Source organism: Salvia splendens, chromosome 4 (genome assembly GCF_004379255.2).
Source record: "Salvia splendens isolate huo1 chromosome 4, SspV2, whole genome shotgun sequence".
NCBI classification, from domain to species: domain Eukaryota; kingdom Viridiplantae; phylum Streptophyta; class Magnoliopsida; order Lamiales; family Lamiaceae; genus Salvia; species Salvia splendens.
The window spans coordinates 1,855,617-1,867,933 of record NC_056035.1 but is presented as its reverse complement, the minus strand read 5'-3'; the positions used below and the strand labels follow the sequence as shown (position 1 = coordinate 1,867,933).

The 12,317-nt window shown below is 34.8% G+C and overlaps 2 protein-coding genes and 1 long non-coding RNA gene across 3 annotated transcripts; 2 read left to right on the top strand and 1 right to left on the bottom strand.

Moving 5' to 3' along the window:
• Window positions 1-2,840: 2,840 nt before the first annotated feature.
• Window positions 2,841-4,459, top strand: LOC121801655. The gene is made up of 2 exons (XM_042201192.1): window positions 2,841-3,355; window positions 3,447-4,459. Exons 1-2 carry the CDS (start codon window positions 3,013-3,015, stop codon window positions 4,127-4,129), a joined length of 1,026 nt encoding a protein of 341 aa, XP_042057126.1. The 5' UTR covers window positions 2,841-3,012; the 3' UTR covers window positions 4,130-4,459.
• A 115-nt stretch (window positions 4,460-4,574) lies between these two features.
• On the bottom strand, window positions 4,575-5,667 carry LOC121801656. Its single transcript, XR_006050601.1, has 4 exons — window positions 5,530-5,667; window positions 5,345-5,400; window positions 4,939-4,980; window positions 4,575-4,855 (listed from the first exon to the last, which is right to left on the bottom strand). It is a non-coding gene; the product is annotated as an uncharacterized LOC121801656 (long non-coding RNA).
• Window positions 5,668-10,415: 4,748 nt separating this feature from the next.
• Window positions 10,416-12,051, top strand: LOC121800245 (purine permease 3-like). The gene is made up of 2 exons (XM_042199820.1): window positions 10,416-11,160; window positions 11,551-12,051. The coding sequence occupies exons 1-2, from the start codon at window positions 10,447-10,449 to the stop codon at window positions 11,929-11,931; spliced, it is 1,095 nt and encodes a 364-aa protein (XP_042055754.1). The 5' UTR covers window positions 10,416-10,446; the 3' UTR covers window positions 11,932-12,051.
• Window positions 12,052-12,317: the final 266 nt, after the last annotated feature.

Sequence of the window (12,317 nt, the reverse complement as noted above, 5' to 3'; positions counted from 1 at the left end):
TTTCAACACACTTTCCATTACATTTCTTAAAACTCATGTCCGATCAAACTGTGACAAAATTTGACGGACGGAGGGAGTATGTAGTACTCTATAAAATTGTACAAACAACGCTAAAAGTATATTGAACAAAAATGATGTTTATATAAGGGGTTTATTATGTATCATATCATTTCTTTATAAATAAAGGTAGGACAACTTATTAAATGTGATTTTTGGAAGCAATGACAATCATTATTTTTGGTTGTCATTATTTTTCCTTTTAATTATTTGCAATTTTAGGTCCTCTCCATCCTCTAACTTGAAGATTTCAATAAGATCGGATTAGTAAGGACAGAAAGACAATTTTCAATAGTAATTTTCAAGTAGGAAAATATACCCTGGTCATGATAAAGTCCTTCCACTCTCTCATTGTGCCAAAACACTTGCAAAATGTAACAAGCTAGCTAATGAAATAGTATATGTTACAAATAAAACTTACAATTTGGTTAAAACAATGCACTATCGCAATAGATTGCACTTAATATGAGAGTTTTATTTATGTTATAGAACAAAGAGAATTACCAGTATTCATTATATTAATTTAACAAAGGGAGGAATGAAGCAACTCTAGCTATTTTTATGATTGACATAGTGATCAACGCCAATAATTAACATCTTTCATAAACCAGAAATAGAGTTGAAAGAAAAAGTAATGAAGACTATACTTATAATTAATAATCTAACATTAGAAAACACGGAAAATGAACTTAGAATTGGCTCTTACATTTAACTAAACAAAAAAGGATAATACTACTCCTAAAACATACTAATAGAAATTGACTCAATAAGAATAAGGGCATTGGAGGCCGGTGAAGATGCGATACACCATAAATTTAGCCATATTAATCCTATACGCTTCTTCCGTCAAATTCTCTCCGTCCCAACTTACGTGTTTTTTCGGATCCGTGCACCTTGAAACTCCGTTCGTTCCACACATTCTTGTCAAGTCCAAGTTGTAGCGCCTATAATCTTCAGGTCCTCCGGTTCCACAGCAAACGTTTAGATCCATTCCGGCTGTATTGTAGTATATATGTTCAATTAATTAATTAATTAATTATTTCCCATAATTTATTTGCTCAAACATACAAACATACCATCAACAGAATAACTTTCTAATGCTTCATATGCTGAGAAGTAATCCCCATACACTACAGCAACATTAGGGTTTTCAGCTTCTTGGTTGAATTTGTTGATGGCTTCTATAAGTTGAACATTGTGGTAAATTGCTAGATCATCGTTCACTTCCCACATGTTAGAGTTTCCATAGAAAGCAGTACGATATATCGGCTAATTAAGATGATACAAATCTCCACAATATATTTAAACGAATTAATAATATAATGTATTTAACTCATGTAATAAAACAACCTATTATAATCGCATAATAAAATATCCGGCTAATTAAGATGTGACAAATCTCCACAATATATTTAAACGAATTAATAATATGTAATTAGTATCATATTAAATAGATATATAGATTTTGCATCATAGATAATTGATACGTGATGGTTATCAATATTAACTTTTATTTTGGTAATTAAGGAGTCATTACGATATATGACTCGTTGTCAAACCTTAATTAAGCTTCCGGTTATTTAGTTAAATTAATGAAAACAAATCTAATTAATGAATTAATGACTCCTAATCCTTGTCATAATTGAAGTGGATAATGTATATATACTCCTCCTTTTTCTCTCTCAATCCAGATATCTCCTGTGTTTTTTTCTCCTGCATATATGAGCTGATCGATCACCGATTTACGCACGTGCATTTTTTTCTGCAATCACAATAGTTTGCCACAAACTCGAAGCATGGACAACAATGACAAATTTAAACTACCACCTATATCTGTGAGTCAGATTAATGAACCATTATTTTTAGGGTTTTCCCGATTTGATTTCTCAATATGTTGTGTTTTTCCGACTAATGTTTAGTATTCTTGTGTTGTTTCTGGCTTCTTATTTATTTCGTACATAGTTTGATGAGGCTGTTTTGATAATACAATGTGTTTAAATTAACCCATTCTATCTTCACCCGATTTTGAAGTGGGGTTTATCTAGGTTTACTCTTGAATTGAAAACCCAAGAAAGCCCTAATTTTATGGGTTTATCACATGTTTGATATATAAGAAAACCCTTTCTTTAAACTTCACTTCACTATCTACAATTTCTCAGTTTATTGGCAATCTACTAACTAAGATGTTCGTAGGAATTAAAATCGATGCCTCTTCTGGGGTTGCGACCGGTGAATGCCGAGTCTTTTCTCGAATTGTGGGAATCAAGAATGTCAAGAGCCGCAATGGCAGACAAGGAGAAGATGAAGGCTTCCCATATTCTAATCAACACCTTTGTTGTAGGAAACTGCAAGGTAAAAACCACCAAGTTTGGTAAATAAATTATATCTTAACTTTAACATTTTTTCCAATTGTCTCATTTATTTTGATGAAATTAGGCTAATGTTAAAATCATGGTATAATTTGACCAGAGGGAGTCTACTCACAAATGCAACTTGACTGCCAAAATCTACTATGCCAAGAAGAAGCTAGTGTGGGAGTTTCTTGATGGGCTATTGAAGAGCAAGATGGAAGTTTCGTGGTCCGATATCACTGCCATCGAGACTGGTGTGAACCCTGATAAACAAGGATGGCTTCGAATTCAGGCCTCATTTTCGGCATTCCATCTTTATATTAGCTTTGTATGAATTGAATATGATAGTTGAACTAATATGCAGCTGGCTAAGCCCCCTCTCTTCTTCCGAGAAATCGAACCTCAACCAAGAAAGCATACCATCTGGGAGAAGGCAGAGGATTTCACTAATGGTCAGGCCCTATTTTGCAGGTATATATACATATTTCAATCTCGTATTTCACTCTCCAATCCGTGCATACATATATTAAGATTGTCTAAATATAACAGGATACATAGTGCATTGTTCCCTCACGAGGAACTTGATAAACACTACGAGAAGCTTATGCTAAATGACGTGCACCTGGCTGAACTTAATAGGAGGACCTTCCCGGCCCATGAATCCCCCTATTTCAACGCAGTTTTGCCATTGAAGAATAACCCACTACAGCAGCAACAACAGCCAGTTTTGCGGTTACAGCAAAACTCTAATCATCCCACAGCATCTTTGAATTCTGCCATTGTTATGCCATCAAAACGTAAATTTGGTCACGCGATGCAGCATCCGCATCAACACCAATCTCCACTTTTTCTATCACAGCAGAACTTTGATCGCCCACAGCAGAAACATTGTCGTCCCACAGCAGCTTTGTTTCACCAATCGTTGAATTCTACCATCACAACACCAGGTATAGTAACTATATATAGTTACCAATCTTTGAGTTTTTACCTATTTCCTACTTTTGTTATACTAATCCCAACAATATTCTCTTGTGACAGCAAGAAACAATGGCGTGGTGGCATTGTCGGGGAATCAAATCAGCAACGAGGCAACATTGGTCGACTCATCACAACAAAACCAACTTATTAATGTTCCTCATCAGAAGTACTCATCACCTCAACAGCATTCTGCATACAATGAGAGGGCTATTCCCAGCATGAAGATCCCAAGCAGTTGGGGTCAACAAAACCAACTACGTGTTCATCATCAATACTCATCTCCTCAGCAGCATTCCGAACACAATGAGATGGGCCAGATGGCTATCCCTTACATGATGGCCCCAAGTAGTTCGGTTCAACAAATCCAACAACTTGTTCATCAAGAGCAGTATTCTGAGATCCCAGATAGTTCATCTCATCCGCAGCATTTTGAGGTCTGGAGTAGTTCATCTCATCAGCAGCATTTTGAGATCCCATGTAGTTCGGTTCAACAAAACCAATTTCTTGTTCCACAGCAGCATTCTGAGATCCCATGTAGTTCGGTTCAACAAAACCAATTTCTTGTTCCACAGCAGCATTCTGAGATCCAAAGTAGTTCTGTGCAGAATGGCTCAGCAACTGGTGAGCAATCCTCGGCTGATGCAATAAACATGCTAGAGAATGATGCAACATGGGATGATGGCAGTGTTCGTTGTTATGCGCACAGTATTATTGGGTGCTTCGCTTGCTCTACTGACGATTAGATATTTTCCCCCTTGATTTGTTTATTAAGTAGTTAGTTTACATATTGGTAATAAGTTTGAATTTTAAAAAAAATTGTAATCGATTAAGTGCCAAGTATATGTGTAGATACTTTAAGCCTTGATAACACTGCCAAAAATAAAAAAATGCCACTGTATATCAAAACAACCTAACTATGAATAAAAACTAAAACTTGCTATGAATACCAAAATTTGGAATAGAGAATCTCAGGTCAAATTGAACAGATTAGAATACTCTCATAACCTAATTAATTATATTATTCGTTTATTGTTATCCAAAAGCTACAATATATATATAGGAGTATGTGTTATGATCATAAAACCACTTATTTTGCATAAAGAGTACCGGTGAAGTTGAGCTAATCATATCAATAATACAACTTAGGATATATCAAATAATTCATACATAACTAATCAATAGAAATTATTTACCAGAAACAGAACAAAGATACATTCAGAAACAAGCATTTCATAACAATCTTATATCCGCAAGCCCTTCACAACTTCATAACCATTAACCATTAGTAGGCAAAAGCTAACATGTTTAAATAGCATACATAAAAATCGACAAACACGACAGCAATGGCAAGCAACGAGCTAGCTGTTTCACCAAGTCGTGTTCAAGACTTACTTTTTGCCACTCTTCTTCAGACCAGAACCTCCAAATGCCCCTTTCTGCTGGGCCTTCGCCTTGAGCTCCTTAAGCGCCTGAACAAGAAAACAAAATATGATTATCATCGGTGATATTGGAGACGGATCTAGGATTCAGTTATGCAGAGCAAATAGTTTACCTTCTCTTCTTCTTTCTTCTTTTGAATATTAGCCTTGTCAGTCTGCAAAATTAAAATAGGAAATAAGAAAAGTCATCCAAAGTAACATATGCTTATTCCAATATTTTCAAGTATCTTGAAAATAAAAGTAATACAGCTCAGAAAACATTACACCTACAAAACATTTAGTAGCAATTTTTTGCACATCAAGCACATAAACAAGAGAGAAAAAATGTGAGAATTTGTTCCATGATCGTGTCTTTGGTGGGCAGGAAGCTCAATTTCAACAATTTGCAACAACTATAATTCAAAATTCAGAGAACTTTACATATTCATAACACAACTTTTTCCTTAAGATGCCACAGACACACACACACACACACACACACACACACACAAGGCAGGAAACAGAGTTAAGAATCAATACCTCGTCATACTCTTTCTTTTCAGCCTTAGGTTGCTTCAAGGGCTTGGCTTTTCCACCTGATTCAGGGCAACAAAAGAAAACTACAGCATTAAAAATTAGTAAAAAAACATATTCTTTAAGAAAAAAGAAAGAAATGTATAATCGCATATGCAGGAAACAGTTGCGCGTATAAGATGAACAATTACCTTGCTTGGATGACATGATTGAATGATTTGGTTAGGATTTCGCAGTAATCGCAAAATTGAGCTTCGGAATGAAGAGATCAGCACGATACCCTAATTGAATTCGTCAGAATCAATTTGGGAAATTGTAGCTGAGCTTTGTTATAGAGGTCCGTGAATTCGAGTGATTTACAGTTTTGCCCCCTATTGTTCCGATGGACGAAGTTATTTTGAAAGGATATTTTTGTAAATTGAAATAAAAAGAACATAATGAATGGAAATTTTAAAAATGATTCCACTCCCCCAAAAGATGTAGAGGTAATCACACAAAAATAAATAAATAAATGAATTAAGAGCATCCGCGACGTGTCTCGTTGTTGTCTCTATCTCGTCTCGCAGAGACGAGACTGCATCGAGACAGTGTTGCGGGCTCCGTCTCGTCCCCAGCCCGTCCCGTGTCTCGTCGCGGAGAGGCAGTCTGCGAGTTGTCTCGCCACGCGCGTCGGCCACGTGGCGAGCTGTGGTTCGTCCGTGACGCCCACTCGCCGGCCGCGAGTGGGCGTCGTTTATTTCCGTTGAAAATGTATTTTTTTTGTTTTTTTAAAAAAATCAGAAAAAATTTGGAAAAAAAAATCCCAAAATTATACTAGCCGTTTATAGCCGTTTTTTACAAATTTTTTATTTTATATATATATTTTTTAAGCCCCCCAATCACTTCTATAAATATCAAATCATTCCCGCAAATTAATCCACAAAAAAACTCCAGGAGGATCTAATATAGCACATTTGGGCAAAATTTGGAAACCAGTAGACGCACATGATCGTCATTAGACAACTCTTTCTTCTGCTTCTTTGAGTTTTGAGATTTTGAATTTAGAGAGAGTGAGCGGAAGATTTTAAATTATGTACTCCCTCCGTCCCACATAATTTGACCCAGTTTTCCATTTTGGGTCGTCCCACATAATTTGACCCATTTCACTTTTACCATTTTTTGTAGTGGACCCCACGCTCCACTAACTCATTCCTACTCACATTTAATTATAAAACTAATATATAAAAGTAGGACTCACATTCCTCTAACTTTTTCAACTCATTTTTCATTACATTTCTTAAAACCCGTGCCCGGTCAAAGTGTCCCAAATTATGTGGGACGGAGGGAGTAATTTTTTATTTTTTTTAGGATTTTATTAATGTGGTTTTTTATTTTTTTAGAATTTTAAGTTGTAATTTTATTTTATTTAATGAAGTGTGTTTTTATTAATTGAATTTGTTGGAAATAAAAATAAAAATGAAATTGAATGAATAGTTAAGGGATGAGATAGTTAAGAGATGGAGGGTTGCAGGTACTGTTTCTTAGTTAACATATGAGATGAAAAGTACAGTGGGGCCCATAAATAGTGAAGAGATGAGATGATTAATAGACGGATAAAAGACAGTATTGCGAATGACCTAATGTTTACTAAATCACTACCAAATCAATCGATTTTTGTGTGAATCGAAATTATGGCAGATTTCATCATACCTATTGTTGAGTGGAAACTATAAGATTTATTAAATATACACTATATAGGTTGATTTTAGTATTTCTAATTTTTTTTTTGTGATTTAACATTTTTTTCGACGTTAATAAATTTATTTATTTTGCCATTTTATCCATGACTTCTTATTTACTGACCTTATGATTTTATTTTAAACATTCGTAACTAAGCAAGAACAAATAACATGTTCCGGATGAGTTATGATTTCCACACTATATATTTTGACGTTGTGTTCAAGCTAGAAAATGAGAATTTACAACAATAATGATATTCGCGACATGATTAATTTAGTGGGGAGGACGAGATGAGACGAACGATGTTGGAGTTGGAACATAGCATGATATTGTTCGTTATGTTCAACCTCACAAATTTTGTTTTCTGGATAATTCCCTTTAGAATCACTCAATTTTTAAATAACAAATGTGGGATTGGATAATCAATTTATTGGGTGCTATCCCACCAATTTGAAAACAATGTCGATAAATTTAGTTCGAAAAGTTATAGGATTATTTAAAAATGAAAAAAGGTAATGCTATTACGTTATTAACCCTTAATACGAATACAAAAATAAACCATGGAAAAGGATAGAGGCTATATGTTCTATTCAGAAAATGGGCCTGGGCTTGGTTTAAACTTTGGATTGGGCTTTTGAACTAATCGTCATTTCTCAAATGGGCTAGCTTTGAATTTGGGCATATAATGTGTTTATTGGGATGCGAATATGGACAATATAGTAAAAAAAATAGTCGGTATTTCCCTATGTTGTTTTTATTCGACTTAAATAATAAAATCATAGTTAAATATTATTGCATTAATCCCGAGTCTTCTTTTTTTTTTGGACTGTTCGATTATAATTGAGTCATTTTTTTTGGAAAAAAATCAACAAATTCATGCTTAAAAGACACGTCTGGACACTAATGGGAAGGAGGGGATAGTTAAAGAAATGAATAAATTATTATTCAAATAAATCTTAATCAGGCCAACAATATTGTCCAAAATTGTTGATCGAATATTCCAAAATTGGGTAATTGATCCCGCTGCATATTCGCCACTTCACCCTATCTTAACTAATTAAGATAATAATTTGGTTCCGATTTTGTTCTTGATAAAAATTTGTTCAATTAACAATTTTAGAAAATTGACTGAAATCTAAAATATCAGTAAAGCGTTCGGCTCCTTTTTCCACCTTTTAATGTAGGCAGTGGGCATGGCCTTAATTTTAAATGAATTTGTATTTTTTATATCCAATTTTTATATTCAATTAAGTTTATATATGTACTAGTATATACTTATATCCAATTGGTTTTAATAATAATAATAAAATATCACTACTTTTATATAGATAGCCTATTTATTTGAAAATTTTATTTTGTGATATATATGGGCTTTTGACATCTTAAATAATGCTGAATAGCCTATTATATCTACTAGAAATTAAAAAAATAAAAAATAAAAATTATTGATACATTGTCAACAACTGTCTTTAAGGCTATTATAGATTTCGTGGATCCAGTTCAGAATAAGGGATATACTTATCATTGATATTTATTATGTCTAATTATGTACTCCTAAACTAATTGAAATTGGCCATCATTTTTCCTAAATAAGAAAACATTTGTTAGGGATTTGAAACTATATAGCCAATAGGAAGAAACAAAATGTCGCATTTTCCAACTCAACTTGATAGAAGTGGCTTCTGATATGCTATCTTCGTTTGTTATATTTAATTTAGATCCCTAATATTTTGATTTAAATAATCAAATAGTACATAATATAAAACTGCTTTTATAAATCCAAAAGGCTCAAATCACTTAAGATTGAGCTAGAGGAAAAAAAAAACCAAGAGTAGCAATGTTACCTTAGTAACGATCTGGGATTGATTTTTCGTTTTGCAATTTTATGTTAGAAAATTTTTCTAACATAAAAACAATTTATAGCAAGCAAAAAAACAATTTATGTTAGAAAATTTTTCTATGATCAAAATGTCAATAAATCATAAAGGACAAAACTTAGAACTTGATAGTTTAGCCGGAAAAACTATGAACATCCAATTCATTCTCAATTAACTCGTGATAAAATAAAATCGGTCGGGCGATATGTAGTAGTCTATTGTTGATATTTTTCAATCGACATTGGTTTCTTAATACAAAGATGACCTCGTTTAACTTGATGACAATGACGCCCATACATGATATTTTTCAATCCAAACTCCATGGTTTTCCCGATTATTTACTAAACTGCGAGACGGAGCTGAATTTGACCAAATTTTATGAATATTCCTACAATTTGCCCAAGCAAAAAATATTATTCCTAGGTGGAGAAAAATGTTAAATGTGGAGTAGTTTAAAAGGTTTGATGGAACAAAATACTAGTGAATAAAAATTGGAGTATAATATAGTTCAAAATCTGTGGACATAACCTGTGAAACGGCCAACATCTTATGATTGATCTAAAATCATGTTACAAGACAAATTAGGTAGTCATATCCAATGACTGTCCTTGTTCTTTGCGTATATGCTTCTGCCTTTGTTCAATAAACACCATTTTAGGTACACGTGAATTACAGCTTAATTAGCTACATTTGTTAATATTCATATCATCAACATTGTTTTTCTCATTTTTTAGTATACTAGCTAAAAACATCTTATCTAAGTTGTGGGTTGTATCTTCGTTTTGGATAACTTCACCAATGTGTATTGCATATTAATTCCAAACATAGAATCTTGCAGTTTTTTCGATGAACAAGGAACTGCCGAGCAGAGTTCATAAAAAATGGTCAGTCCAAACATCAACAACGATACAATACTCTCTTCGCCTATAAAAAATAGTCTCATCTTTCTATTTTGGAGTGCCCACAAAAAATAATCTCATCCAAAAAATGAAAATTTCTCTCAAATTATTAACACTATTATATTTTACCCTTTTTTTTTTCTCATTCTCTCTTTTAGTATACTAATTTCTCATAAACTCTTGCTTGTGCCATCCACCCATAAGACTATTTTTTATGGAGTATCAGTGATACACCAAAAGAGCAATACAAAAGTTAACAAAATAGACAACTAAATATTTCATTCGATTGTATTTCTAGTGACATATTTTTCTTTTTGGAAAACAATATTCTCTCCACTTAATACTAGTACTAAAAATGTTGCATGAAATCTCATAACAAAAAATGTGTAACAAAAACATTGTCAAACCTGTTCCTTTAGTAAAAGTATCGATCTCGCAACACACAATATATCCAAACAACATCCCCGCATCAAACAAATATTCATTCATTTTTCATTAAAATATGTATTTATTAAAATGTATTACTATAAATTAAGGGATTAGGCTATGAGCATTCCACAATTTGTTTCAATAAACAACATTAATTTCCCCTAAAAAAAGAGGGAAAATTATAATGGAAGAAGACCAAACCACCACCGCCGGCGCCGCCACGAAGAAGGTTTATCTAGCCATCAACATCCTCCTCCTCGCCGTCGGCAACTGCGGCGGCCCCCTCATCATGCGCCTCTACTTCCTCCGCGGCGGCAAGCGCATCTGGCTCTCCTGCTGGCTTGAGACCCTCGCCTGGCCCCTCCTCCTCATCCCCCTCCTCGCCGCCTACACGCGCCGCCGCCGCGCCGGCGACCCGACAATAATCCTCATGCGGCCGCGCGTGGTTTTGGCGGCGGCGGCGATCGGCACGATGACCGGCTTCGACGACTACATGTACGCGTACGGCGTGGCGCGGCTCCCCATCTCGACGTCGGCGCTCGTCATCGCGACGCAGCTGGCGTTCACGGCCGGGTTCGCCTTCGTGCTCGTGCGGCAGCGCTTCACGGCGTACACGGTGAACGCGGTCGTGCTGCTCACGCTCGGGGCCGTGGTGCTCGGGCTCCACTCGAGCGGGGACCGGCCCGAGGGGGAGACGAGCAAAGAGTATTTGATGGGGTTTTTTCTCACGCTGGCGGCGGCGGCGCTCTACGGCCTGATTCTGCCGCTGGTTGAGCTGACGTACAAGCGGGCGAAACAGGCGCTCACGTACACCTTTGTGCTGGAGATTCAGGTTGTCATTTGTTTCTTCGCCACTGTGGTTTTGACGATCGGGATGATCGTCAATAAAGATTTTCAGGTAAATCGAAGCTCTACCAGAAATTGCGTCGAAAATAGTAGTTGCAGATTCTCATATTTCAAAAAGAAGTGATGAGAATAAAGTAAATGAAAGAATAGAATACAAATATACACAATTTTGTAAAATTCATATGAATTGTGTAAGAATATTCAAAATTTTAACATACAAATCGTTCCACTAAATTTGGCATGTTTTGACTAGATATAGGTTTTAAAAAAAGTACTCCGATACTACAAGAAAATCAATTGAAAAAGTTGCTGAATGTAATTTCTACTTTTAAAATTGAAAAAAAAAGTCAATCAATTAGCTCTAAAGCATATTTTAAAAAATTGACGAAACTTAGCTGGTAATACGTTTCGTCTCTAACATTTTGATTGGATTGTTTCGAAGGCAATCTCGAGAGAAGCGAAAGAATACGATCTTGGGGAGACAAAATACTACGTTGTTCTCGTTGGCATAGCCGTATTTTGGCAGTGCTTTTTCTTGGGTGCAATTGGAGTAATCTTTTACTCATCATCACTTTTATCAGGCATCGTCATCACTTGCCTTCTTCCCGTTACTGAATTATTGGCTGTTGTTTTCTATCACGAGAAATTCCAAGCTGAAAAGGGCATCTCTCTCTTTCTCTCAATTTGGGGTTTTGTTTCCTATTTCTATGGTGACATCAAACACAACATTATGAAGAAGAAGAAGAAGCACAAAAACGACAATGTTGATAACAATGTGCAGACTGAAGAAACACAATTGGCTGATCAAACTTGTATACCTTGATTGATCATTCCTTTTTCTTGATGTTTATATGTATGGATTTGCTTACTCTGTTTGGTTTAGATATGCATGTTATGTGTCAATCAATGAACATGTGTTGATTATAATAATAGAATGCCTCAAGGTATTTCTATTTGTCTCTTTTCTCTCCATTTATATATTTTTCATATTTATACTTTTTCCAAGCATATAATGAATTCGACGAAGCAAAGCGCTATGTGTTTAATCTAAAAAAAAATAAATTAATAATCATTTTTTCTGAAATTTATACTAGTAAACAATGCATAATACTATATGATTATATGAGATCAAGTTCTCAATTTAAAAAATGATTATTTTCCATTCACCCATTTCAAGTTGCTTTCCAATAACAAAGCCATTAATTTCCC